Genomic DNA, 27,972 nt, shown 5'->3' on the forward strand with positions numbered 1-27,972 from the left:
TGTGACTATTTTCTTTGTTTTTGCGATTTCCCCACTAATTGGCATTCTCTGATTCAATTTAAATGCAGTTTGTCAAGTACGTGGGACGCGCAACTTGGCGATAATAACCGCCTCATATTCATAGTCATAATCATAATCCGATTATCCAGGACGTCCGCATGGTGGAGTGCAGTAGCTTTTCCTGACATCCCACATGTTGGAGTACCTTTCTGCAATCCAGAAGGACGGAGAAGTGGATTGGCTTTTACAAACTTGTTGATTGCAAATTAATTAAGGAAAGTTTTCAATTAGGAATACAAGGGAAGAAGACTTTACTGTAAGCTTAAGACTCAAAAATGTAAAAGCAAAAAATAATGCCGTAATTAAGTCCTGTTTCTACCGTTTCTATGATAGTATAGACAGGAAAAAAATGTGGGCAAAATCTCAAGGAAGGTAGGACAGATAAAACCATAAAAGTTAAAGAATACAGTAATGAAACTCTGAAAACGAAACTTAAAAAATTTGAATTTATATGCTTAACTTTTACTGAAATAGTATTTGTGTTTGTTCCACCATTAATCCTATTATAGCGAACTGTTCCAAAGATATATTCCAGCAAATTAAGTTAGCTTTTAGCTAGCCTCTTCCTTTCCCACAAAATCATGTTCATGAGCAACACCAAATAAAATATCATTTCATTGTTAATCAATTTTCTTTTGAAAACCCTTTTGATTTATTGCTGATAAATGTTGAATAATATTCTGTATATTTAATTATATGTTTGTTAAAAAATCATTAAAAGAGAACTTTTACATTTGTCAAGATGCTTACCAATGTCCAAAAATAAAATCGTAGTACAGCAGCCGCATCACAGGGTAATTCGCAAAAATACAACTCAAAAAGGTTTTCAATTAAGTTTTTTTTATACAATGCAAATTCTGTTGCCACTTTAAAATTGGCATACTGGCCTGTTTTGCCTAAGATATTAACTTGCCATTGGCCATCACTGGCATGGGGTAATTCGGAGTGCGAAGACTCGTCATTAGTGCCAAAAAATGAGGGCCAAGACAGGCTGCTGTACTCGGTTGTTTCTTGGAGCTTTGGGTAGGCTGGTGATTGTTGTTGTTGTGGGTTACATAGAAGTATTGTGTGGGAATATGGGAGAGCTTTGGGGTTTAACTATAACAATAACTTTGCAAACGACATTGAAACTTAGATGGAACAAGATAACGACTAGCGCTTGCGTTCCTGGTAGAACTCGCGTATCAACTGTCGAAGATAGCGCATCTCGCTGCGACGTTCCTTCAGGGTGCGGCGAAGCTCATCGTTCTCCTGGGACAGCACGTGCTCCTCGCCCAGAACATTCTCCATTTCGATCTTCTTCTTCTGGCGATAGCGTGTGGCCGCGTTTTTGTTCTGCTCCTTTTTCCGGATTTTACGATCCTCCACACCGCGTCCGTAGGTGCGAGTACGCTTTTTCGTCTTTGCCACCGACTGATCATCCGCGGGCAAGTGAGCTGGCGAGGAAGCGCAGCTGCTGATGGCCTCTGGAAGCCACTCCTCGTCCGCATCGGCAATGCTGCCGCACACTCCGCTACCGGTGCTTCTGCTGTCCAGCGAGGAAGAGGCCTGAGATTCGCAGTCGTCGTTGAATTGCTGCCAGTTTGTGGTCAGCTCAAGCTCCTTGGCACGCATGTTGACGATATCATCGACCAGTTGGTTCTCCCGGGCAATTTCGCTTCCACCCACCCAGTTATTAAAGTTGAAGGGCGTGGAGGCGGCCGCCGCATTTGTAGCATCAGGAGTATAGCATTGCTGTAATATTAAAGTTTGATTTATTAAGATATTTCTCCGAAGTCACATGTGTTTTATGACTTACCACCTTCTGCTCGGCCTTGATGGCCTCGGGCTGGGGCGATTCAACAGGCTGTTTGTAAGCATCGAATTGAGGCGGAGACTGCGGCGGCGTCAACTGCTGCAGAATAAGGGATGGGGGATCGCCGAGATGGTAATTGGCGGCAGAAACGAGTGAGGCAGCGACTGAAGATGCATCGAATTGTACTTTGTTTGTGGGTATTATCGGCTGGCTAACAGCATCAATGATGGGTTGATAGCTGTTCCTTTCGTAATCAATGCAGTTCAGGGATGCCTTTTGGTCCAGGAGACATTCTAAAAAAAGTAAGAAAAAAAGTTTCTTAATGTAAAATCTGGAATTTTAGTTTTAAAATTAGAGTGTCTCGAATCCTGAATAAATCAATTTCTATTATGTTAATACATATTTTTACCGCCCTTTTATGATATTTTAATATGGATTAAATTTATGGATATCAGTTGAATAAGTTAATTTAAAATACATTTTTAATCATACTTTTAAATCTTATTTTATCACTTCCCGTCTATTTTTTTCCGACTTCAATACCTACATCTACGCCTTACACCGTTCTGTCAAAGCGAATTGTTGTTTTCTATATTTTTCCACTTTCAATTGAAACTTATTTCCATTGAAGTGAAGGACGCAACAAATGGTCGCATCTCGTTCAGAACTCTAGTAAACATTTACATATTGATTGTGGCATATTTTCCTCAATATACGTTCGATTTGCTGTTGTTTTCAATTCGCTTTTATTGGAGAGCGACAGAGACGACTTATATTGAACAAAGTTCGACGACATCGCATTGATTATTTGATAAAAATGGACTGACAAATAAGAGTGAGACCAAAGTTTTCCTTCGCGGAGAGATCCGATGAGAGTGCAACCTTACAAAGGCATTGTTGCAACACCTGTTTGATTTGTAAAAGCTGCCCCAGCGACACCTTGGGCTGGGCCAGTCTAACATTCACCTCTCCCAAGATCGCTTCTACATTATCATAACACGTTTCGCCTCGATCGATCTGATCAGTCTGTCCATTTATATAGCAATCTCCTCGCGAACAGCTGCGCTTGAATACGTTGAAAGCAGAGCAACTGTAACTGCGTTAATTGATTTACATAAAAATGCGACTCTAAAGTGTTGCTGTTACCATGCCTAGCCCTCGTTTATTAGAATATTAATGTGTAATTTGCCGTTTTGCGTAACAATAGCCCAAGGAAAGGGTGGGCAAAAGCACGGATTTTCAATGCATTTATAAAACAACAACATATTAATTGATTATGCCTAACAAATTTATAATTTTGAAGTAGTGTCGAAAAGGCCTTGAAATAATATTTATACTTTTTCAATAGTGAATTTAAAACGGAATCATTTATATTGCAAAGTAAAATAATTGCTTGGGCTTGTTTTTGCGACCTTTCCACTTATTATATATATTTATAAATGCAATTTTTTTCTAGATTGAACAGAAACTAAGCTAAGTCCTAACCCTAATTCAATTTCATAGAGCTTAGAAACAGACCGATTAAGTCTAGCAAACAATGTTGTCATTACAATTATCAAATAAAAGGACGGAGGCAACTACATAGACAAATCACCAGTCCGCGCAATCGTAAAGAAAAAATAAATATATATATATTTAAATTTAATGAGAACATGATTAGCAAAAACCTTGACGCACAAACGCCGTTATAGACAAATAAATGTGCAGTTTAAGTAAGATTGAATTGTCTTGAAAAACAATACTATATAAATTGCTGGGAATAACAAGGAAACTAATGTAAAATTCCCATTGAATATTGATGTTAAATTAAAAGGGCTTTTCTCACTGCATTTAATTAGGTTAAAATTCTATATAAAAAATACAAATGTTAGACTATATTGGCAAAGTTTATTTTATTTAACAATGTTAAATATTTTTTGGTTAAAATAAGTTTTCAGATGAGTGCCAATCGCTCTCCAAAAATGAATAAACGCCAGTAACACCAGCCCCAGTCCAGTCATTATATGCAAATGAATTTTATAAATATTGAACTGAATACGATCAGTAAAAAATGAAAGAAGTACGAAGCAATTAATGATAAACCGGCTTGACCTGAAAATCATCTAAAGTGAGACAGAGACAGAAGAACAACCCAATTTTAATGATATGTTTTTGAATGATATTAATAATATCATAACAGCTGAATACTAACCATAGGCTTGCATAAATATATATGTGCTCATGTTTGCGGCAGCAGTGAATCGTTATAATTGTCAAATGTAAGGGAAATTGTCGTTTAAGTTTCAATCGAATAAAAATAAAGGCAGTAAAAGGTCGAAAAAATGTCGAAAACTTTGACTTAACCTAATCTAAATAAAAAATGTCACGAAACACAAAACTAAAATATCAAATAATGAAAAGTAATCTAATTCTTGACAAAAAGGTACAATTGCTATGTTAACGAGATGCGCTTTTTTAAATAATGATATGAACAATTTTCGTATATAAAGTAAGTATAATAAAATATTTGCAAAAGAAAAGTAAAAAATCACAGAGTCAATTTTGAATGTACAATCGAATAGCTGGAGAACGTGCTGTCTAAGCCGTTAAGTCCAGCACTTAGGCCGAGTAAATAGAATAACAAAGGTAAGTGTCGGTTTAAATTTAGAGTTGAATCTAAAACACGACCAATGCCAAAACGCAAAAAAAACAACTCAAGTGATCAAGCAATTCGCCCTCGTGGCAAAAAGTATCTGAAGACTTTTTTTCTTAGTTAATGAAGAAGGAATTTGAGTTATGGCTTTCGTTTGTGTGTCTGTCCTTCGGTTCTTGTTTTTCTGTCCGTGGGATCCAACTGCTGCCGCAAAATTGTCGGCGTGGTCGGACAACTTGGACTCCTGTTTAGCGTCGTTTCACCAACTTTTGCGAATTTATCACAATTTCACGGTTCCACATGTAACGGTATCCACAGTGTGGTATCATGCTAACAAAGTCCTTGGTGCTCGCACTCGAATTTTCAGGTGCTCGCGACGTTCTCGTGGATTTGTCTATTTTTCCGGAGTTGGCTACATATAGTAGTTTGCACTCGATGGTCGCCTTATGCGAACTCTAGCCGTTTTGTTTGCCGCCGTTTTCAAAAGTTAAGTGGCAACACAAAAGGCCTTCACTTCACGTCTGTCAGCCAATTAACTTTTTACACAGTTTTATCTGGGGCGTTGGCTTAAATCTTTGATTTATTCTTGACGACACGCCAGATTTCCTTCATCAAAACCATTAAACAAATGTCCTATAGGCTATACGCACTGATTTAAAAAAATATTGCTTTGATTTTCGCGACTGTCTCTTTTTGTCTTTTGAGCGTTTCAAAAACGTCAAGACGTGTGATTGTGTGGTTGCTACTTCTCAGCTTATTTGTTATTGTCTCGGTTCGCTTTGGGCAGTTTTCTTTGTGTTGTTTTGTGGTCGCTGTTGTTGAAGAAAGACGGTTGGGTGGTAGGCGGGGGGCGGCAATCGAAGTCAAAGCCGAGTTTCGATCCGAACGCTCGCGTCTGAGTAACGATTTGTACTGAGTTCCGATCGCGGAGCGCGAAAGGTTTTTGCTTGGCTAACTAGCTGCCAGCCCAGAACGAGCGAACGATAATGCTGGGAGAGCTGAGAGATACGACGTAGCCCCCTGAGAGGCCCTGCAATAAGATCAATCTGTTGGTTTATTTCCAGCCCGAGATGCTATCAGCAGAGACAGGCGAGCGGTCACAGCACGATCCAGTACGATCCCAAGCCAACGGACTCTGCACAGTGGTCCAGAGTTGGCCGATAAGTTTCCACTGATCCATAGTCGAGTGAAAGTTAAACAAAATTACGTTTTCACTTAAACGATATCTGTTCGGAGCAGGGTCTACGATGCTTATTATTCTTTACATTTCTATATATTTTTGATAAACCGAAAGGTTTAGCGATGGTTTTGGTCAGTTTACTCCATCATATTTTCAAGAACTGGTTTAAAATTGGGTATTAGATAATAGGACAAAAAATCGAATAAAATGTGACATCATAAATGTTGGACTCTTTCGTAGATTACAAAAAATATTTTTGTAAATGAAAACTTAACCACTGTTTTTTTTGCCCCTCTGTTTTCCAAACAAATGCATTTTAAAAGTATGTGTGTTTTAAACAGAATTATCAACTGTTTATAATGAGTACATGATCAGTCAGTAACCCCTCACCGACGACCGCAATCGAGTTGATCGTTCTTATTATTAGGTAAAATAATGTTTTAATGATCTACCCTCTGCTCAGTGATTCAATATTTTTCCTCGGAAATGTGCATTGAACTAAAGGTAACCTATATAATATTTAAGACTGTTGCTAACGACACCTGATGTATATTAAATATGTTTAAGATTTAAATCAGAGTACCAATATTGAACACTGCTCAATAAGGTTTGTTTAATCAGGAATCGCTCTCATCTCCGGTAGAGATTTATTTATAGCATCTACCTGGCCAAGCCTCAAAAAAATGTCAGTGCCAAAATGGGGGGCACGTCCTCAGGATAAAATTTAATTTTAAAACAAAGAAGCTTCCTGTCCTGCTTAAAAATATCAAAATATGATTAACACAAGAACGTGAAATGGTTCATTGATCGCAGCATTTGATACATTCGTGAACCTCTCTTTGAAGGACGAGTTTCTGGTTTACTATCAAACAAACCAGATCCCACATCGTTTAACCTTCAATCCAATATTACGAGGAATTTGAAGTTATTTAAGCTGTCGAGAGAAGAGAGAACCATAACCATGCGGAGATTTGTTTGAATTCCGCTGTGAAATAGCAAACAACCAGCTGTTATCTATGGAATTCTCTGAAGTACCAGCTGAGCGCCAGAAAAGAGTCGAAAGAGATTGCTAAAGAGCGAATTTTGAAAGAGTCCAACCAATCACTCGGTTAACGCGTGATCAAAAACTGATTCCGATTTCATTGCTCTCCCTAGCTCTCGTCTTTGTTGTTGCCTCGAAATTGGCCATTACATCGCTGGCTTGTGGGCCACGTTGATAAACAATAACAAAAAAAAATGGTGAAAACAACAAAAAACCTCCATACGTAAGTATAAGCTGACCAAAATATCAGCAAATACGCTAACGAAAACAAAACAATCCGCAATCCGGTTTCTCAACTTCACTTGTCTGAACTTTTCGCTCAAAACCATTTGATGTTCGTGCCCCTTTATGAATCAGCCCACAAAATCGTCTGGACTGATCGAAAATATTCAAATATTTTCCTATAGGTTTTTTTTTCCTTTTGTATACTTTACTAGTTACTAATTTAAAAAACTAAAATATTATATAATGGTTGAATTGTTGTATTTCCTTTAGAGATCATATTACATAATGGAATACAATAAACTCTACAATTGATATACATGTCAAACAAAACTATAACAAACGATTTGTATTATTTTTTAAGAAACCGAAACCTGTCTGGCATAAATTATTTATATGAGGTATTTGCAGACGTTCAAAGTTCAAATGCATTTAAAATTTTTTCGATTTCGTCTATTAGCTTCATTCGTATAGTATTGGTTTACTTTGATATTCAAGATTTCAATTTGGTTGACAAGGGTTTTATAGGAATCTTTTTTGTATTGATTTATATATTTAATAGACATTTTATTACCAATATAAAACAACAAGGTATGTTGGACCATATTTGTCATAAAAATTTGTCAAAATGGTTGACTTAGTTTTTTCTTGGTTTTATAAGACCATGCTACAGTTCATCCAGAACTAAGCATTATCTTATGGACTGCCTAAACATACTGTATCTTTTTTTTAGTTTATATTTACTTTTATCTGTGTAACTTAGAAGAGCTTCGATAAACAAAATAAACAGACTAAATTAAAGTTACCTTCATCCTTCAGGTCAAAGATCTCCACAACCAACTCCTCGTCGCTGAGCAGCTCGAGAGAAGCCGCCTCATTCAGGCTCAGAGCATCTTCATTGCCAATCAGAGTAATGCCTGAAATTAGGGAACGTTAGTACTATCACTAGAATGGGGCAACAAGTGTCACAGACCATTTGCAAAGTTATCGTCATACAGCCACTCGGCATCTGTCGAGTCAGTGAGCGAGAACAGCTCGGAGCTCAACGCCGATGTTGGGGATTGTGGCTCCAGCTTGAGGTCCCAGTACAGCTCCTTGGGCAACTGCAGGCTCTCCATTGTTTGATGAAATGATGTGTCCATATTCAGAATCAAAATCAGTAGTCAAAGATATGTGTTTTGTTGAAAAAGTGAAATCCGGTCCGAAGAATATGAATGGTTGTTTTTGTAGTGAAGCTTGTTGTTGTGAGGGTGCCATGGTGGCGCTAAAAATTGCAGAAAAACATTGTTATTAGTTCATTGGGTGCAATGGTTTATAAAAGTTCCCTCATGGATCGCACTGTATGAACCCCCAAGTCAAAACCAAATCGATCGCAAGTCATGCTGATAAGCAATCATCGCTACCCCTTTAATCAACAAGTCTGCGCAATTTCCATGGAATAAGGTGAAAATCTAATTTAAACTTAAGCTGTACATGCTTTAAGAAAATTGTGACTGGTTTCATGTGTTATTTCAATTTCTTTACCTCCTTTAAATAGGTACAAGTAAATATCACATGATTTGTATTTTTGAATTGTGCTTTGGAAACCTTTGCATTTTAATTTGCGTTTTACCCATTTATTAGTAATGCAAAAACGAGGGAAAATAAGCAAAAATATATTGTTTATAAATGGCCAAATTGGAATTTAAGTCAAGAAAAATGCTATTTTCGAGTTTCCTAACTAAGGGATACACGTTAATAGTAAAAATTAAAAAATAAATATGACTTCATGTAATTTTTCAAAATTTACAGCAGATAAAGGCGCATTTAAATCGTTAATAAAAACAGACATGACTATAGCGACTCGCATGATGATCATTATCAAGAATATCTATACTAATGTTTATACTGCTATACATTTTTCAACAAATATAATATACCTTTTCACTCTTAGATTATTGGGTACAATAACACCGAAAGCTATCAACAGGGGCTTTCCGTTGGAAGTAAACAAAGAGAATTACTGTACAAGGTTTAGACCTCCGTCTATGGGGTGGGTCCGCTTGGCGTAGTCCCCACTGTGGTGAATCATTCCACATTTACACGTGCTGCTACCCCTAGCAACTTGCAACGAGAATTACTCAACTCCAGCGGCGATTGCGTCAGCCAATTTCTCTACCTGGTTGCATGCCCCATTGACTTCGATTTTCTGCATTTTGCACTTGCCACGTTAACAGTGCTAAACGAGAATCCATATAAGCCGTTCCCACACACACACACGTGCAGCAACAATGAATTTGCAACGCCAAAGTGCGGCAGTGTGCGTGGGACATTGCGAAATTAGCAAGCGTTTGATTTTAAGGAATACTCACGATGGTTTTTTATACGTTTCCATTTTGTTGTGTTTGGGGCACCAAGGTGCTGTTGGTTTTTGCTTGCGCGCAAACTATAGAGCCATCTTTACGTTAATATAAATGCCGAAAACGTTGGAGAAAATAACAGTTGGACCTTTTTGCGTTTCATTTGGAACGATAATGATTGTTATTGGGGATGGACAGTTGGAGCGATACTTTCGAGGGCGCTGATAGGTTTCTTATCGATAGTAAGGAATCCCAATTCCATTTGAGGGACAGTTGGGGCCTTTACTTTTTAATTTATACCTAATTTAAATGCCAATTAAAATGTATCTGTACTATTTAAAACATATGTAGGTACATTTATTTGCCAATTTTGTTTGATTTGAACCTGCTCATCATTCCGTACTTTAACTCACAATTGCGTTGCATGACGGCCATTTTTAGGCAGTACCTGCTGTTTATCTGAGCCACCGATCGCTTGACAACCCTGGTGGGAGGGCGAGGGCTCGCTCCTCGCATTAAGTTAATGTGTGCTAAATTGTAATTTAACTACGTAGCAGCTTTACTAGTGCGCGTGTGTGCGTCGTCGTTTGCGAATTCGTCGTGTGAACAGCTCGGTTTTTAGCTTTTCGCTTTTGGGGGCAGCTGCAGATGTGCCCCCAACGAAAAGCGCGCGTGTGTGCGTGTCTGTGCGTACGTGTGAGTGGGCAGGGAAAATAGGAAAAAAGGAGCACAGAGGTCAAAAGTGCAAACTCAGAGCTGCTCGTTGGAGTGCAAGTGCATCACCTGGGTGGCAAGGTCAAATGCAATCGATTGGGAGAGAGAGGGAAGAGGGAGAATAACGCTGGCATCTCTTCATACATATGTATAGGTACTTATAATTCTCAGGCTGATAAGCAGCGAGAGCGAGAAAGAGAAAGAGAGAGGGAAGCGCGTCAGCTGTTCAATGTTTTGGCGCACAGGTTTTGCCGTACTCGCAGCTTCGTTCTTCGATCAGTTCCGTTTGTGGACTGGAAACCGCTCGTTCTGCGCTGCCTTCTGCAAGTTCCATTATTCGCCCTCCGATCCGCGTGCGTTTTTCGATCTAGTAGTTACGTTTCCACTACTGACGTCTCGCTCTGACGTACATACCCCCCGCCGCCACCCACTTTTGCGCGCGTGTGTGTACGCGATTATTGTTATTATTGTGCTTTGTGACGCATATAACGGCAAAAGCGGGGCGTGTTTGCCATTAGAGAAGCTCCAATCCGCTCCGGAAAAAAGCGCCAATCGGACAGGTGTCGATGAAGTAAACAAATCAAAGATTTTCTGTACAAGTAGAGCTTTAGTTAGCAATTTAATTAAGATACCAGATCTCTGAAGTTATTATTAAACGTGCTAAACACACGAAATACCAATCTCAATCTCATTTGAACCGCGATACCGTTTACAGAGCGATGGAAAATCCCCAACTATTCGAAAAAAGGGCCAGCATTTAATTACCACAGTTTCGCCAGAGACATTCAAAATCCATTAAATGTGCCCCGTGTCGGCTTCGAAATAAATGTGTCCAGCTCAAAAGTGAAATATTAGCATAGACATCTACACGGCGGCACCTGGTGAAAATGATGCTGAATAAATACGAGGGATACCAACGCACAAGCCAAATGTTTCCCCACCACCAGCAGCATCAGCTGAACCAACTGCCCCAATTGCAGCAGCAGCAGCAGCAATTGCAGCCGCAGCATCAGCTGCCCCAGAGCTTCCCGCATATGCAATATGGATCGGTAGGCGGATCAGCCGAATCCACGGCCGATCTCCTCAAGGCGGAGCGGGAATCCATACACTCCGGCCAGTTCATGGTCTCGCACTTCGAGGCCGAGGAGGCGCAGGACGACCTCGAGGACGATGGCGAGGTGAAGATGCTCGATCCCGAGGACCCCGGTCTGGGAAAGCCGGGCGAGCCGGCCAACACATGTCGCGATGTGCAGCTGTATGTGCCCCAGACGGTGGCCAACTTCAGTCCCATGGACCAGGAGGGAGACGAGAACAGCATGAGCATGGTGACCTCCCATTTGGAGATAGAGACATCCCTCACCAAACTCTTCAAGTGCATGAATCTGGCCTACAGGTGAGTCGCAGACCCGTATAAAATAAAAACCCCAAACACCGTAGCAATATGAAATATAGTTTCCCGCTTGATCACGCGTTTAGAGCGTGATAACGCCGAAAACTGGCCAACGAAAACCCAGCAAACCAAACGCTTGGACCGCTTCGGTCGCATAATCGCGGCACATGTTGCGACGCGACGTCGCTGCTCGGGTTACTTTGGACCCAACTTTGCCTCAATCGCGCTTGTCCGTCCACCTCCTCCTCCACACTTCACAGCCCCTCTCTTCGGTTGGTGGTACTTCTCCCATTTCTGCAAACGCCAGCGCAATCAACACGAAAAAATATCAAAATATTGCCACAGCGATATCAGAATCATTCCGAAGCGCACATTTCTGAAGTCGCTAGCAACATTTACCTGTACGAAAAGGGAAACCGACTGACTTGTTATGTGGCGGGAAAATAAATACCCTGCATATTGAAACAAATTTAATTTCTTTACACTTTATAATAAACTAATTAGTAAATGATTTTGAAAAGGGAGTACTAATACAAGACAGGACAAAAGCCGAAAGCACAAAAATAAATAAAATTATGTTTGATTTTGAAACTAGGGTTCATATCATATTAAAGTAGATGTATTAAAATGTAATGATTAATCTTCAATTTTTCGAATTAAAAATTAAATATATACAAAATATTCATTAAAGAGCAGTTTCATTTAATAGTTAATTCATTTTACTTCTTATTTAGAAACAGTAGTCTTATTGGAGTCTAATATAAGGTAAGACCTTATTTAGTTTATTGGGACCTTTAGTCATCAGTAAACATCGTACCGACGTTCGTCTGTTAGATCTATTTTTAACCCTATATTGCCCCGCCAATCTTCTACTCGGTTTAACGTATTGTTGTGTTTTAGAGTCTTATCAGCTACAGTAATTCATATGTGACTTTTATACAGGTCTGTTTTCTTTTATTTTTGCTAATTGTGGTATAGCTAAACAAACTGCGCTGTGGGGTATTATTCGTCTTTAAAATATTGCGCAAATAGACCCAGAGATTTTAACATTAAAAAACTTGAAACTTACAAGCTTTTAATGACTTGTAAGCAATATAGGGTTGACTATGTGCTTTCCAAGCTATGTTTTGATCAGTACATACATCTTTAATTAAAACAAATCGCCCTCGTAGAAGGTAAACAAATTCCTGAGTGTGAAAAACTGGATCTGTGTCAATAAGTGGCCAATACAGGAAGTTAATCATGGGTAAACAGCTACGTCACTAGATAAAGCTATATCTATGTTCTTCAATGAGGGGGCCACCCCCACATGGCATTACTGCTTTCGAGTGCTCGATTGTGCATTTCAGTGCTATATGAAGGGTTCTGTTCGAGAATGGCGACAAATGTTAGCTATTTACCTAATGATTGCCTAATAATTCTTACTGAATCATCAGGTGACATAGTAAAAACAACAACAATAAATTAACACTGACAACATATCGAGTATCTAGTAAAGTTGAGTTGTTTATTATAGACATTCTCACTGATATGTATTCATTAATTGTTTTTGAGTCAGGTGCAATATGCTACTTAATCCAGTTCGATATAATAAATCCTATTAGGAAAGCGGGATTAAGACTGTACATGTATATGATATATAGATGTGCATATAAAGGCAGATTTTACAGAGATAACAGCTGGTTGGGGTTGTAGGTCTTTCTATTTTTAGACCACAATCTGCTTTAATATTTATAAACAAATCGATTTGTTTATTATAGATTGATAATATTGACACAACGACAGATATCAACATAGAGATAGTGGGGAGAATTTAATTGATGTAGAGAAAGCCCAATGCAATTTCCCCAATTTCCCTTGTTAATTAACGGGTTTCCATATTGCATATTGACAACTGATTTTTACCTGAGGATTGTCCAATGCGTTTTTAAAATACAACTTTTGTATTTGCAGTCAAAAACTCACCTCGCCCAAATGGAATCATTTCAAAGGAGTTCGTCTACGTTGGAAGGACAAAATTCGACTCAACAATGTCATCTGGCGTTGTTGGCACATGCAATGTGAGTAATCTTCTTAGCAATTAAAAAATGTTAGCTTGTGTGGGTTATAATTAAGCACATCTTCGAAATATAAACATATTGTTTGCAGTTGACTTCGGAAGTAAAGGTTCGCTGGCCTTGAAGTTTACTGCTTTTCAAACATTTCATCAAATTTGTAATATGTGTCATTTCGTTCCTACTTAATTAAATGGTAAAATTAATTAATAGTTCAATTGTTGAGATTTTCCATAATAACTAGTCAACATGTTCTTCTTTATACTGATAAGACGCCGTATTGATTGTTTAGTTAGAGCTCTTGAGATTTGAATAGGTAAAAGTTTTCCACATGTTTATGGCATTGGAGCGAACAGCGATCGACCGCGATCGGCATTGGTAAAATATTCCAAACAAATTATAAACCAATTTGATGTTTATTTCCTTGAAAAGCGCGACACGTGCGAAAGCCTCGCCAACGAAAAACAATTGAGAATGAATCAGAGGCAGCAGAAGCTTTTTAAAGCACATTCGCTTTTCTGCTGGAGCAGATGAACTACTTTTCGGTTGTTGTTGGCGTTGGCTGAAAGATGTCAACTGGTTTGGGGCAGATTCCAGACGAGATCCCCGGCTGGCTGGCTGGCTGGATGGATGGATAGATGGCTGGCTGGCTGGACGGTCATACGACTGGGTGACTTCGCGTTGCCAGGCGGGCATCGTCGACTTTTCTGCCGCCTTCGCCATTCCGAAAATCTTATCATGGTTTGGTCGGCTGTGCCGATGTTCCTTATCACAGTCTGGACCCTCGGCCATTGTCATTTCATTTCATTTGTGTGACATTATATTTTGTTTTTGGGCCTACAACTGGCGGCTAATTAAAAGCTAGGAACAAACGGTGACTGGCCTCTTTAGTTGCTACTAAAACATTTTACTGACCGCTCGTCTAGACGTGCTCGGAGTTTTCCCGCGCACTTCAGGAGTGTGGCGTAGTCTCAAGTGTCCCATCGATTAGCGCCTAGTCAAAGGCAGAAGCCAATGACGAATGTTTAATAAAAGCGAATCGTTCTGATTTGGTTGGTTTCTGTTGCTGATATTATTTTTAAAATTTTCCGTTACATCATTTGTGCGAGTGGGAGGACGGCAGCGCTGCGTTACAAGCAGCGATTATCTCTTTGCTCTTCTAGATGTCGACGACAACAGAACGGCGACAAAGGCAAATGGAAAATTTCATGTTTATTTATAAGAAACAACAAATATCTTTTTGTCTCACAATTAGTACTTTAATCTTTGCAATTATCTACATACATGCTGTACCTTTTATAGCACTAAAATAATCCTATTAAGAGGGGCTCGTTGAAAGCTTTGGATATCACAGACACGTGGGAGTCAGGAGCGATCAAATTTTGAATCTTTTATATATTAAATTTAAAATTTTTATATTTATATCTCCGCATATTACGTTTATAATTTTATCGTGACCATGCAAAACTGTATTTTAAATGACTTAACACGACTTTTGACTGAAATTCGATTAATTTGCAAGATTCATCTTCCGTTTTGTTTTGTTTGTTTTCATATCTCCTTAATCGTCGTATTATTGTTGATAGTATCAAGCTAAGCCATTTTTGGAAATTCCCAGGCAGCCGACATTTTTATCAAGTTATAACTGTCTGTGGAAAAATTCTTACGTTTATAGAGGTGGCTTTCTAAAAATAAATGAACGTTTTTATCAAATAATGGAGAAAAAATGGTTAAACCAAAAAATTACCTGTATCTGCTTAAGAAGCTAAACAATGCTGAATAACAAAAAGGGAATAACAAAGCTTTGCCAACTTTTGTCATATAGATTTTTTTAATAACCAAAGAGCTCTTAAATTAATTATTAAAAATTCATCAAAAATTTTGAATATAAGATGTTTAAAAAGATTCTTCTCGTTTCGAGATTGTCATTGGTTGCCATTTAATTTTGTATATTATTTTACGATGTTGCTACTAAGGTACTAATTAGAAACTAAAATCTCAAAACTTTTGAAACAAAAATATATGAACCCTATATTTTGTATATGTACCCTATATTTTTGTTCCCTGGCAGTGGGTACATCCGTCCTCTTAAGCTTGGGAGTTAAGAGCTATTTGCTTTGTTGTACAATTGAGTGCTACGTCACAGCTCTCCCAGATAAATAGTTGTTAGGAGAAGCCATTGGGACTGTCACACGTGTTTCTAGTAACTTTTGTCATCTCTGGGGAACTCACTATCTCTATCTATGTATCTCTCGCTAGAATCTTATCAATTTGCTTGCTTTTTTTTCATACTAAACAGTATTTGTGTGTTTTCCTTTTTGCAGTCATTCAAAAGCGCAGAACCCCGGTGTGTCAATTCGCATCGCCGCTGGACGTTGACATACATAGTAATCCTCAAGTAAGTACCGAAATACGAAATGTCAACTGATATGTGAATGTCCTGTTAAATAAGTGAGACGAGTGTTTTCTAATAGGTAACAGATTCGAGTAAAGTAAAAGTTTTAAATGAGTAAATTTATATAATAATTAAATAATAGTTTTGAAAATATTTAAAACGAATATTGTGGGCTGTACATAGACTTTTAACTCATTATGTAAAACTCTTTGTGCCACATATTATGTATTAAAATACACTTAAATCCACTGACCAAGATTTTTAAATAAAATAAAATATTTAAAATAAACTAAAAAAGGTATATACAACTCTGTAACAATTTCAATACTCCTCTTATAAGATACTGTGAAATCCAAAGACATTACCCTTTTGATTCAATATATAGATACCTCTGATGTTCAACCCGTGGGTTTAATTAAAGTAACATTAAACGCGACATATTTGCTGAAAAATTTATATCAATTCTTTTTAATTATAGCCCATATTTTAAAAGCTTATCGAAGACATACGCTTTAAATAAATAATCGTAAAAATGGTGAAATTAAAAACAAATCAGTTTTTCAAGAATTCTGTGAATACAATCTAGCATTTATTTGTCCATTAGCCTTAGTCATTGATTAAATATTTTGTCCACTCGATTCGACATCGTACCATCCAAGCATGAGGGCATCATAAATGTGGAATTACCTGCGAAATGTGGCGCACGCCGTCATTGGTGGGTTGAGCTATCCTCATTTAGCTATCGCCAAAACACTTCACTGTCCGCGACTAAAGTAGCACCCCCACATCGAATGGTGGTTTCACGTAGCTGGAACTGAAGACATCACTCGATTGCAACGTGATCGTCGCGCGATTGTCGTGCGCCATTGAACATCAGGGTGAGATACGCCTTGGACCCCTGGGATTGCCGTGGTCCGGTCCTACCATCTCCTTTCCGCCGGACCCTCTCCAGCTGCACGTGATAAGAGCGGTGCGACTTTTTTGGGTGTTATTTTTAGCTGTCATTAACCTATTGCCGGGGCACTCTTATTTATAGACTGAGATTCAATTTAAGTACCATAATGTATAATCGGTGTACTTATCGTTTGCCAACTTTCGCTGGAATTTATACAATCTTAATTCTTGGTACTTGTAGATTACTTCAGTGTTCTGCATTTCTTGTAATGCTTGTAATAGCCGACCGAATAAAATGTATAAAAAAGGGACTTTTAAAACCTTTTAGTGAACAAAATAAAATTAACCTTCCCCTTTTTTGCATAATAGTTATAGCCCTAAGTACGTAATCCCTCCATTTATTTCTCTTTACTATTTTTATGAGATTATTTAGTTTTAATTATAAGTAAAAATTACATATATTGACTTTGGACTTCCAAAGGAAAGTGAGAATTAGAATAGGTTATGAAGTGCGCAAAGTATAGATCACTTCCCGAGAGCTCTCCCGTTATCTGTGCGGGAATGTACATAGATTACGATTAATCATAATTAAGTTAGGACGTGTAGTATATATTTGCTTTTGATTAGGAAATTAACAAGGTTTCGGTGTGTATACACGCTCTCATCTCGCTTTATCTTCTTTTGTACCCCACACAGACTGTTGTTCTTGAAGGCAAGTACTGGAAACGTCATTCAGCAGTAATCAAAGCTGAGTACAGAAAATGGCGCAGAAACTATAGATCAAAGGCTACGGGCTGCTTAACATACGATTCGGTAAGTCATTAAAATTTGCTAATTGACTTTGTAGAATTCTCCATCTCCTTAAACTGCACCAAAATAACCATGTACGTGAATATTGCTGTAAATAACTGTATCAAGATGAATAATTAATTATCATTGGACAGTGGGTATTTTAAATACAAAGCATTTTACCTTAAACAAAGTGCTTTTATCCAGGGCGAAAAATCCATAAGCTGTTAGAATGGGTTGCTGTCGCAAGTTTTTGAGTAAGAATTTCTCAATCTAAAGGGGCAAATGTTATTCTTGATATTTTAGAATTGATTTTATAGACTGCTTACCATTCTATCTAAACCAGTACCGGTCCTAGGTACTTTGGCTAATATCTTTGCCGTTTTATTTGCCTGCAAAATAGAGATTTAGAGTTGATGTCAGTTTAATTTCACAAGTACACATATTTTTTGAACCCATTCCCTTAACGAACTCACTTCCGCCGTTATGCCATTGGCGTGCAGCATGAGAAACAACATGATCATCCAGGGCGTGTCCCAGGTGGAGGAAGTTAAGAGGATAGCTAGGCTTTCCGTGGGGCCGAATTTACCCTCTAGCACGGTGCTGATTAAAAAGAAGGGTCCCGATGGCGCTATCAGTAGCACCAGGGCCACAATGGGCAGCATGAGCAAGCCAAAGCACTCGTTTAGCTCACCCCCACAAACACTGAGGATCTGCTGCCTGCCTCGGAGACCGGGAATCAGATGGCCTAGGTCCATCTGCCGGTTGTAGTGGATCAGGCCTGCAGCCATGATCTGTTTGAGGCACACAAAGAACACTAGGAGCAGACAGAGGACCAGAAAGGCATAGACGTAGACCACCAAACACAAAGCCAGCGGAAGTCCGGTCATTCCAGCGCGACTATATCCATGCAGGTAGTTGCCAAAAGAGACCACGGACAATATGCCGTAGAGTATTAAATTGTGCAGAAATTGGCGGTCTGTGGAACAGCCCACGCACCGCCTGTTGAGTTGCAATAGGTGTTGAATGAGACGCCTGTGCCGGTGCCGCCGGAAATATAGAATCACATATAGCAGGATCAAAACCAGGCACGTGATGCGAAAGATAATGGTCTCGTAGAAATTTCCCGTTCGGTTGTAAATGGGAATGTGAAAGCGATCCGGTTGGAGGTGAGCAAAGGTGAAGCAGACAGTAATAGCGGTCAAAATCAAGACCGCATAACCCAAGGCGTATCGCTCGTTTTGGGGCGTGGCCACCAGCTGACAGCCCTCCGAATCGAAGTGCCAGCACATCAGGCCCATGAGGTGTAGCAGGCGTAGGTACAGTCGAAGGTCCCGAGACACTCTGGACATTCTGCGGCCGAGGGGTCGCTGCGAACTGACCAGTTCACCGGATGGGTATCCAATTTCATTGTTTATTCATCCGATTAAGATATGTCATTACTGTCACGGTAATTGATTGGGTCTGGTGCGTACCACATAAACCTATTAAATTAGGTTAGCCCCCTTTTTCTGATACACTCACAAAACATCTAGATAATATAGATATTTATTACTTAAAATCTGAGATTTTTCTATGAGCTATGAACGACAGACATATTAAAGGCCAAATCAATGAGCTACAGTCAATACCTAAAATACAAGTTTTTAGTGTGTTTAGAAAGATTGTCTATGTGCATTCCCTTTTTATTGTTCTATTATTTTATAAGTCAGTTAAAGAGAGTGGAAAAAGCTACTCACCTCCTTCTGCACATCGCAGATCCCCATGGCAAAGACGAGCAAAACCACCCAGGGCAGGCTCCAAATTACGGCAGTAAGCGACATAAAGGCAAACTTCCAATTTTGTCGAAAACGGCCTTCGAAAATGGTGGATACCAGGTAGAATGGTCCCGATGGGGTTATCAGCAGAATAAACCCGGTTATTGGCAGTAGTAGCAAGCCGAAACAATAATTGACTTCCACATGGCTAAGCCACATCACCTGGTTGTATTTGCGTAAATTTTCATATAATCCGGCGCATTCCTTGCCTAACTTTACATTTTCGAGAAGTACTTGATTGTAGTGCCTTAAAATCGAGAGAAGAATTTGTTGAAAACAGGCGAATAGTACAACCACTTGGCCAAGAATGAGGTATGAAAATCCGTACTGCAGGAGGTAAATGGGAATTGTGGTGACGCGAACGCCTGCCGCAAAATATCCGTAGGTGTAGTTCAGCATGCAAATCGCAAAAAGAGACAAATGCAGAAAGTAGGGAGAAGCAAACTTCAAGGCTCCACTGCGACATCCCGTGATTTGGTTAAACCGCAACATCGACTGCAAAAGATTTGCGAACCTACAGCGTCGTACATAGAGCTGAATGTAGACCAGCAGTGTGAATATGGAACAGCACCTGATGTTGATCAGGGCATAGCAGTTGCCCGTGCTGTTGTGTCTGCCCATGACAAAGTGATTGGGGTAGTACCAGCTGTAGCTGAGAAAACTACAGGTGATTCCGAAAATCCCGATTAAATACAACCAGGCAATGCGCTCGTCGAAAGCATTTTCCCGCACTAAACACTTCTCAAAATCGATGCTGAAGCGCAGAACCCCCAGATATCGCAGTGTTCGCAGCTGAACCCGTAATTCCTCAAAAGCGTTGCGTGACATTTCGTATGCGTCAATCCACTAATAACTTATATTTAAAAACAGATGTACATTTCGTATTTTCACTGAAAATATGGTATATATCTAATGTTACCTCTCCAGGGACTTGGTTATTCAACCATATAAACAACAGCATTAAGTCAATATTTGACCATCTTGGTTAGGGTAAAAACACTTAATGGATTAAATTGTGACATTGCTATATACTTTTTGGGGTATTATTAAATGGTAGGGTAAATAAAACATTCGATATATGCCTAAATTACTGACCTTTTACAAAGTATCTTTCTAACTTAAATCTACATAAATGTACGATATAGTCCGATTATTAAATTATACGTTATTAGTTAATACTTTGTATACCTTGAAGACTTCGAGTTATAGAATACAGTACCTTCTTGCTTTGAAGCCTAAGTGTATTTTTTGCAAAACTGCTGGAACCCATATCATATTGTAGATTGGGACAAGAGTTAACATCTCAGCTCACCTCTTTTCGCACCAAATCAGTGCGTAATGTCATCAGTACGGCCACCGTTACTGGTAGATTCCACAGGAGCGTGGTGACCAGCGCATGCCATAAAAATTTGAGTCCCGTTCCGCCAGCGTCGATTTCAAAGACGATCGTAAGCAAAAAGAAGGGAGCAGCTGGCGCCGAGAAGAGTAGGAACGCCATAATTAGCACTAATACCAGACCAAAGTCAGAGCTAATTCGCTGAGTGCAAACGCATAGCAAACGACTGCGTTGTCGCAGACGCAATACGCACAAGGTCCCCGATAATATCAGGTTGGAGTCCACTAGCTTCGACAGGTCTTGGTTGTAGAATAGTATCAAGCTGGCCGAAATCCGTACCAAACAATAGTGAAAGGCGACGATCAGACCGAGCAGTACATAACTGTAGGTTGAAAATGCGGCTAGTATCACTGTTGTCGACTGTTCAAAACCAGAGTGGGTAAACGACTTGATCTGAAGAATTCCAGTGAGAAGCACTTGGCTGACGTACACGGCGTAAATTCGGCGGAACTCTGTGGCATGTCGATTCTCCAGATCCATCCGATTATGATGCAGCAGCAGGGAGATCAATAATGCTAATCTACCACGGCGCACATAGAAGTACAGGTGGATGAGGCTAATCATCAAGCAGGCTATTCCATAATTGGCCAAAAAATACGTGTTTCCCACATCTCCGTACACGGGAAGCTTGTATTGTCCAGGTTTAGTCATAACATGACCCAGGGCCACTAGCGCAAGGCACTGCGAGATAAGCAGTCCCATCAATGAAATTATGTCATCTCTTCTTGATGCGTACGATCTATACTCGCTGTCATACTCCTGTGTAATACAGAACAGTCCGAGGCACTTAAATGTTTGCAAATACAACCGCAGGTCGTAACCGAGGGTCATGACGGAATACCACGAACTGACAACAGGAAACTCTGAGGGTTCCTCAGCTTTTTCGCCCCACTGAATAATCAATAAGTAACCTGATATAGATTTCGTTTATAAAAAGGAGATAAGAAGTAACTTGCATATAGGTAGAATGGGAACACAAAAGCGTTAGTCCTTTCAAGTTATTAAAAGTTTGTTTCAGAGACTAGAACGCCATGTATATGTTATTTAAAAGATATAGATTTTTGATAACTGTGATGGAGTTTAAAATTCTGTTGTTCTTTTTACATACCTGAATGCCTACGCGATTGCTTAGGAAACTAGCGGCACAGGTCATCAAAGTTGGCGAAAGCCACACAATGTCTGTCACCAGTTTTAGGCAAAGCGGCTTCTTGGTTTGAATCACCATAGTCAGATAAATAACACCAGTTACATCCAGCGAGGCGAACATCCACGACAGCCAGGCGATGAACCCATAGACAAGACTAATCTCATTATTGCAGAGGAGCACCACGCGATCGTGGAGATCCAAGCATCCGCGCAAACGAATGAGATTGGCGCTGCTCTTCTTGAGGTCTCCCGATTGTTTGATAATATCAGTGATTTGTGACTGGTTCCAGCTGATCACCAAGCGCAAAATGTGCACCATGCAGAAGAATGTGCCCATTGTAAAACTGGTAACCATATATCGAAGGGGGAATCCCAGCGTAGTAATAACAAAGAGCTGTGAGGCATCCGACAGCCAATCGAAGACGCATGTCTTGATGAAGTTGGCCGTGTAGAGTAGATTGGAGGCAATGATGAGCCAGAGCAGGCGTTTGGGTAACAAGAGCTGCACATCAGCCAAGTACCTCCGACGATAAAACTCTATTTGCCGGACGATCCGAAGATGCGGTGCCTGCAACTTGATTAGCCAGGCATTCTGGAGCAGCAAAATTCCCAGGGAAACCACCATCACCAGCCGGTCGAAGTGGTTTCCGGTCGTCGTCAGTTCCCTCTTGAAGGAGTTTCGCCAGAATGTGACCATGATGGCCATGCAGCCGACCAAATAGGCCTGCAGGACGAAGTGTACCACGTAACAGATGAGACTGCGCCGCAACAGGAACCTCTTCTTGTTGGGATTGTAGTCGATGCAGAATATGCCCAAGTATCGACACAGGCGGTAGTACGCACATAATTCCCCCGGCTGGAAGTCGTCCATAGCGATTCAATGTCTAGCTCTCTAATGAACTTGAATAAACGGCAATTTTCGGTGGGCTACCCACCATTAGCCAGATTTGTATTTCACAGCTAAATATAGTATTGTGACTAGAGCATTAAATTAAGCAAATAACTTGAAGCAATGGGGAGATAAATAAATAACCATATTAATACCTCGTACATTTATACCGCTGAGTAATTGTAGTTCTTCCAAGCAAACTATTTTGGATACTCAATTTAGTCCTGACCCGATTAGATATTGTACCATTAGATTTAAGTTGTAGTTGATTAAAGAGTGTCACTTCTTCGGGACACTAGACCATAACCCATTTGTTTTCTTAAGAACGACGGTCAAGCGTTAAAAGAAACTTACCTGATTGAGTACGTCATTAACGACCAAAGGTAGGATGAGATAAAAGAGCATCGGTATCAGCCATAATAGAATGAGCACAAGGTCACTGTATGAATTCAACCCCGCCAAGTGGCTGACGTAGAATATTAGCACACACTGCATGACTTGGTATATGAAGAGAAAGAGTAGGACTCCGCCATAAACTTCAACCAATTCCCTTTGACAAAGCAGCAAGATCTCATCGTGGGCCCTCAAACAGCAGGCTAGATCTGCCGGTGAGATGGAGGTGGTGGACACCAGATCCTCTAATTGATCGCCCTGCGCACGAAGTAGCCTTTGTAGAACTAATACCATGCCGCTATAGCAGGTGAACTGGAAATTGGCCAAAACGCAGCGTGCTCCAAATCCCAGCAGAGTGAGAATGTGACTTAGTTGCATGTCCTTGAACCAATAGAAGCCAAAATTGGTCATCAATATCGCATAGAGAAGGCACACAGCCAGCCAGATGCGGTAGATCCAATGGGGCATTATCATCGGATCCAATTTAAAACGCAGCACCAACTTAGATAAGCGGTGTAGCAGGACCACCTGCGATTCCTGCTGCGATCGGAACCATAAATTGGCCAGCAGCTGACTGATCGAGGTTGTCAGGATCACTGCGTTGTCATACGTGTTGCCTGTCTGGGATTTGGTTTCCATGTAGTAAAGGGATTCGGCCAGTGCCGCAACCAGAGCGGAAACGAAAACGCCAACGACCATAAATTGAGCCGCAAATGAAAACCATGTTTTGTGGATCCAGTACTTTTGCAACGAATCGGAAAAGTCCAGGTCCGAAAGACCCAAGTAGCGTTGATAGTGCAGGAAAGACATTCTGGCCATACGTGCTGTTGGTAATATTTCACTAAGCTAACTGACAAATCATCAAAATATTGGTCGTCTATATTTTAATTAAACTAATTGCCAGTTGATGGGTGCCAGTATCTTTCAGTAACTTTCATTGCTAATTGCTTTTATGTATGAGAGTGGTCCTTTTTGTTCTTCTAATTCTTTAAGTGAATATGCCAATCAAATGATAACTTATCTTTGAAATGCATTTGAAATAAAAGAGCAGGTATATTCACCTAATAGTTTATTTAAAATCAACATGAAATTACTAAAAAAATCACACTTCACCCAAAATGTTATTGTTTGTTGGCCTCTAGGCTTACCCCTCTATAGTTTATTTTGGGATAATACATAAGTAACACATTTAAAACTGAACATAGTGTCACGCAGACCACATGACCATACTGACTGACAGCCAATAACTAGCCACTTAACTAGCATAATATTAGCGACTATCTTTGTTCATACATTAAATGATAACCCAACATTTTGTACTTACAGAAAAGCGAGTTGGACTTCTTGGAATGGTCGCCGCTTAACGATAGGGACTTGATGCCAGCTGATTGGACAACGGACACCTTGTTCTCGGCCATAAATGTTCCATTTCCTTTTCCTGATTCCCGGGAAATTGGTGCGTGTTCCCAAATAAATAGTCTTAGCTTATGAATAACAATTCCTTCAATGATTAGCACGCGGCGCTGGTATCGCGGACTTCATACAGCCCAGTCTGGGACCTCTGCAACCGAATTTAGATGACATCGACCTGAGCTTCTCAGGTAAGTGCGTTTTCGTTATAAAGAAGATTAAGTAATAACATTTTGTATCTATTTTACAGACCTAATTCAAACCTCACGCTTGCCACCCGTCCCAGAAGAGGGAACAGATGCAGATATGCTCAAGAACGACGAATACTGCCTGACGGCGATTGTGGGCGCTCCCCACACACTCTACTGCAACGACAGCATAATGGATGTGGTCAACAGCAGTAACAGTGGGGCCGGAAATGTGGATGCCAGTATGCTGGAGCTCAACACGCCCATCAACAACATGTCGTACGGCGAGGTGGAGCAGCGTTTCTCCGTGGCGCGACAGGTGCAGCAGTCCGCAAACGATTCTCAGCTTCTCGGTGACCCGAACTCAATGTCCGGCCGGATACATGGAGGCAAGCACTTTGGGTCTGTCGGCGGCGCCAGCGACAACAGCAGCAATAGGTGCGTGATAAACGGCCGCGTGGCCAAGAGCACCCAGCGTCCATTCCGCCGGGAGCCGCATAACTACGACAAGGCTCAGCCCACGCTGCATCAGACGAACCTCTACCAGCAGATGTTGGCCGAACAGCAAAAGAACCAGCAGCAACATGTCGTCGGCGGCGTTGTCTTGCCGGGCGCTTTTCAGTCAGCGCAGCAGCAACAGCAGCAGCAGCAACAGCTTACGCAACAGCAACACTTTCCAACACAACAGACAAATGCCTTCAATAACCAGAGTTTCATGAGCAGCTACACGGACAACTATCAGCAGCAACAGCATCAGCAACAACTCAACGTCAAAGTGGAGCCTTCGCATGCCGATGTCTTGTCATTACTAAACGATAGTGCATACAACTCTATTGCCTACAAGCCCTATCCGCAGTTTAAGAAGTCTGCCTCGACGGGAACCTTTCTCAATGTGCCCCGGCTGCCGCAGCAGCAGCAGCAACAGCAACAGAGTTACCTGCAGCCGGAGCCATTGCAAATGCAGCAGTCGCTGCCCTTGGGGCTGAGTACTCAGCAACTTTTGCAGCTTTCCCGCCAGCAGCAGGCTACCAACACACAACAACAGCAGCAGCAGCAGCAGCACCAATCAACGGTGGTCAGTTTGCTGCAACAGCAACACCAGCAGCAAAGCCATCAGCAGCAGCAGCAATTGCCGACTGCTGTTAGCACAGCCACTTGGGTGTCGCCGAATACCGTTTTGCCAAAAGAAATCCATCGCTCCAACAGCTTGCCCCTGAACGTATCGCTGAATAAGCTGCCCGATGGTCGGCAACACGTCCATGAACAACCCTTCGCAGTGCCCAAGTACCATGTGAAGGGCAAGTCGCGGGTTCGCAGCAATTCGATGCACCAGCAGCACACGTCGGTGGTGGCCGCAGCAGGAGCGGGAGCGGGAAACTCTCCGTTAAGCGCACACAGTTGCAGCAACCTGCTGGTCACTCAGCAAATGCAGCAGGCCACCAGCGATCCCATGCTGAATAGCACACTGGCACAGTTGCTCACTTCGAGTAAGTTTTTGAATCATTACGAAGATCTCCGAAATAGTTATGACAAAATATTTCCATTTTCAGATTCACGTCTGCAATCAGCCGTGGCGAACAGTATGCCAGGAAATTCATCTTCCGCCAGTGCCATAGTCACCACCAGCAACAGCAGCAACGTTTCTCCGGCTCTATATGCTAACGTCACAACGCCGCTGTCGGTGCCGGTGCCAACGCAGCAACACTCACCAAAGAAGTCCGCCTCATTGCCCATGGCCATCAATCCGGCACTGCACAGCCCCCCCGGCGGGAGTAAAATGCACAGCTTTGGACCCAATACGGCTAACCTGGGCAGCAGCAGCCTGAGTTTGTCACCGGACTCGCCTTTCCACGAGTCGCAGGACTCCCCACTGTCGCCCACGGCCAGCCTCAAATACCAGCCGAGGGACACACAGCGGCGGGCTGGTCACATACATGCCGAGCAGAAGCGGCGATACAACATTAAGAACGGGTTCGACACCCTGCACGCGCTTATCCCACAGCTTCAGCAGAACCCCAATGCCAAGTTGAGCAAGGCAGCTATGCTGCAGAAGGGAGCGGACCACATAAAGCAACTGCGACAGGAGCGCAACGTGTTAAAGGATAAGATAGAGGCGCTGCGAATGGAGCGGGACGAGCTAAACAACTCGCTAACGTAAGTCAAACTATAAAATATATCTATTGACAAATAATTCAATTATATTTCTTCAAAAGGCACCTTCACTCCATTCTGCCTGCAAATGGGGCGCCAGTAACGAGGCAGGGAACAGAGCACGTTCGGCAGCTGTACGAGATTTTTGTGCGGTACAACACGATGAACGACTGGAAGTTTTGGATTGTAAGTAGAGAAAAGAATTTATTGAATCACATAGTGTAGAGGTCAGAAGTCTGCTTCTTAAGTAAAATTTTTTAGGTGGAAACTTGCTCAAAAATAACGAACTTAATAATTTTGTGTTCATTAATAAATCCTCCACTCAAAAGATTGTGAAAACGAGGACGAACTGAATTCTGAATACAAAAAGAATATTTCTATCAAGAAAATATAGTACAACATTTAATTAATTTGAATTGCTTTTTCAGTTGGGTCTCATTCTCGAGCCTCTGCTTGCCTCTTACACGTCAACAGTCTCGAGCGCCAGTCTTGACGAGCTGCGTCGAACCGCCTTCCTTTGGGTGGATCAGCACTGTTCTCTTATTGATCTGCGTCCTGGTAAGTTAATCCTATTTCATACAAAATGAGCCGTTTTAAAAATTTGTTATTTATTTATTTTTAGCTGTTACGAATAAATTAAAGTACCTATCTATGCACACGGATATCGTGTCAGAGCCACCCAGCACATTGCAAGAGGAGGTGGCCAAGGCCCTTCAGAACTCAAGTGGCCAGCATCCCAACCTACATGGCCCCTAACCGTTGATGCTGTTGCCCGTGATATGAATTTATTTAATTCAATCTTTATTTTAACAATTAACTTCAACAAATTGTGCAGCACTAATTGTACAAAATGCAAATAAGGCAGATTTTTATACTATAGATTGGCAGCCCGCAAATGGATAGATACGCAGAGCAGCAATTAGTGCCTACAATCTTTGACTTAAGCGTAAAATAAACTAACGATTTTACAAGTTTTTGACATGAGCTGCGAATATTTTTTGAGCGTTTCATTCTAATTTTCAGGAATGGGAACGGTTTAATATACCGACCTATTTTAATAAAATGTTTATTTTTAT

The 27,972-nt window shown here is 40.8% G+C and overlaps 4 protein-coding genes across 11 annotated transcripts; 1 reads left to right on the forward strand and 3 right to left on the reverse strand.

Moving 5' to 3' along the window:
- Positions 1-688: 688 nt before the first annotated feature.
- On the reverse strand, positions 689-9,459 carry LOC108037049 (activating transcription factor of chaperone). Of its 3 annotated transcripts, none has more exons than XM_017113485.2 (5): positions 9,283-9,459; positions 7,905-8,195; positions 7,738-7,848; positions 1,862-2,148; positions 689-1,794 (listed from the first exon to the last, which is right to left on the reverse strand). In XM_017113485.2, the coding sequence occupies exons 2-5, from the start codon at positions 8,071-8,073 to the stop codon at positions 1,213-1,215; spliced, it is 1,149 nt and encodes a 382-aa protein (XP_016968974.2). In that variant the 5' UTR covers positions 8,074-8,195; positions 9,283-9,459; the 3' UTR covers positions 689-1,212. The 3 variants fall into 3 exon arrangements, with proteins under 3 accessions (XP_016968974.2, XP_016968973.2, XP_016968975.1); XM_017113484.2 differs by having other exon boundaries at positions 1,859-2,148; XM_017113486.2 differs by lacking the exons at positions 7,738-7,848; positions 7,905-8,195; positions 9,283-9,459 and adding an exon at positions 4,047-5,209 and having other exon boundaries at positions 1,859-2,148.
- A 278-nt stretch (positions 9,460-9,737) lies between these two features.
- On the forward strand, positions 9,738-27,880 carry LOC108041251 (protein WBSCR14 homolog). 6 transcript variants are annotated; one of them, XM_044459451.1, is made up of 12 exons: positions 9,738-9,795; positions 10,700-11,377; positions 13,328-13,434; positions 15,753-15,826; positions 17,414-17,530; positions 24,474-24,603; positions 24,662-24,748; positions 24,808-26,232; positions 26,296-26,899; positions 26,959-27,082; positions 27,325-27,454; positions 27,519-27,880. In XM_044459451.1, the coding sequence occupies exons 2-12, from the start codon at positions 10,872-10,874 to the stop codon at positions 27,650-27,652; spliced, it is 3,438 nt and encodes a 1,145-aa protein (XP_044315386.1). In that variant the 5' UTR covers positions 9,738-9,795; positions 10,700-10,871; the 3' UTR covers positions 27,653-27,880. The 6 variants fall into 6 exon arrangements, with proteins under 6 accessions (XP_044315386.1, XP_044315383.1, XP_044315384.1 ...); XM_044459448.1 differs by having other exon boundaries at positions 9,746-10,138; XM_044459449.1 differs by having other exon boundaries at positions 9,746-9,966.
- On the reverse strand, positions 17,539-18,915 carry LOC108041252 (gustatory and pheromone receptor 39a). The gene is made up of 4 exons (XM_017119128.2): positions 17,983-18,915; positions 17,836-17,898; positions 17,690-17,779; positions 17,539-17,625 (listed from the first exon to the last, which is right to left on the reverse strand). Exons 1-4 carry the CDS (start codon positions 18,856-18,858, stop codon positions 17,539-17,541), a joined length of 1,116 nt encoding a protein of 371 aa, XP_016974617.2. The 5' UTR covers positions 18,859-18,915.
- Positions 19,219-20,151, reverse strand: LOC108037050 (gustatory and pheromone receptor 39a-like). Its single transcript, XM_017113487.2, has one exon. The coding sequence runs from the start codon at positions 20,149-20,151 to the stop codon at positions 19,219-19,221; it is 933 nt and encodes a 310-aa protein (XP_016968976.2).
- Positions 27,881-27,972: the final 92 nt, after the last annotated feature.

This window comes from Drosophila rhopaloa, unplaced genomic scaffold, assembly GCF_018152115.1.
Source record: "Drosophila rhopaloa isolate 14029-0021.01 unplaced genomic scaffold, ASM1815211v1 contig_2, whole genome shotgun sequence".
NCBI lineage: Eukaryota > Metazoa > Arthropoda > Insecta > Diptera > Drosophilidae > Drosophila > Drosophila rhopaloa.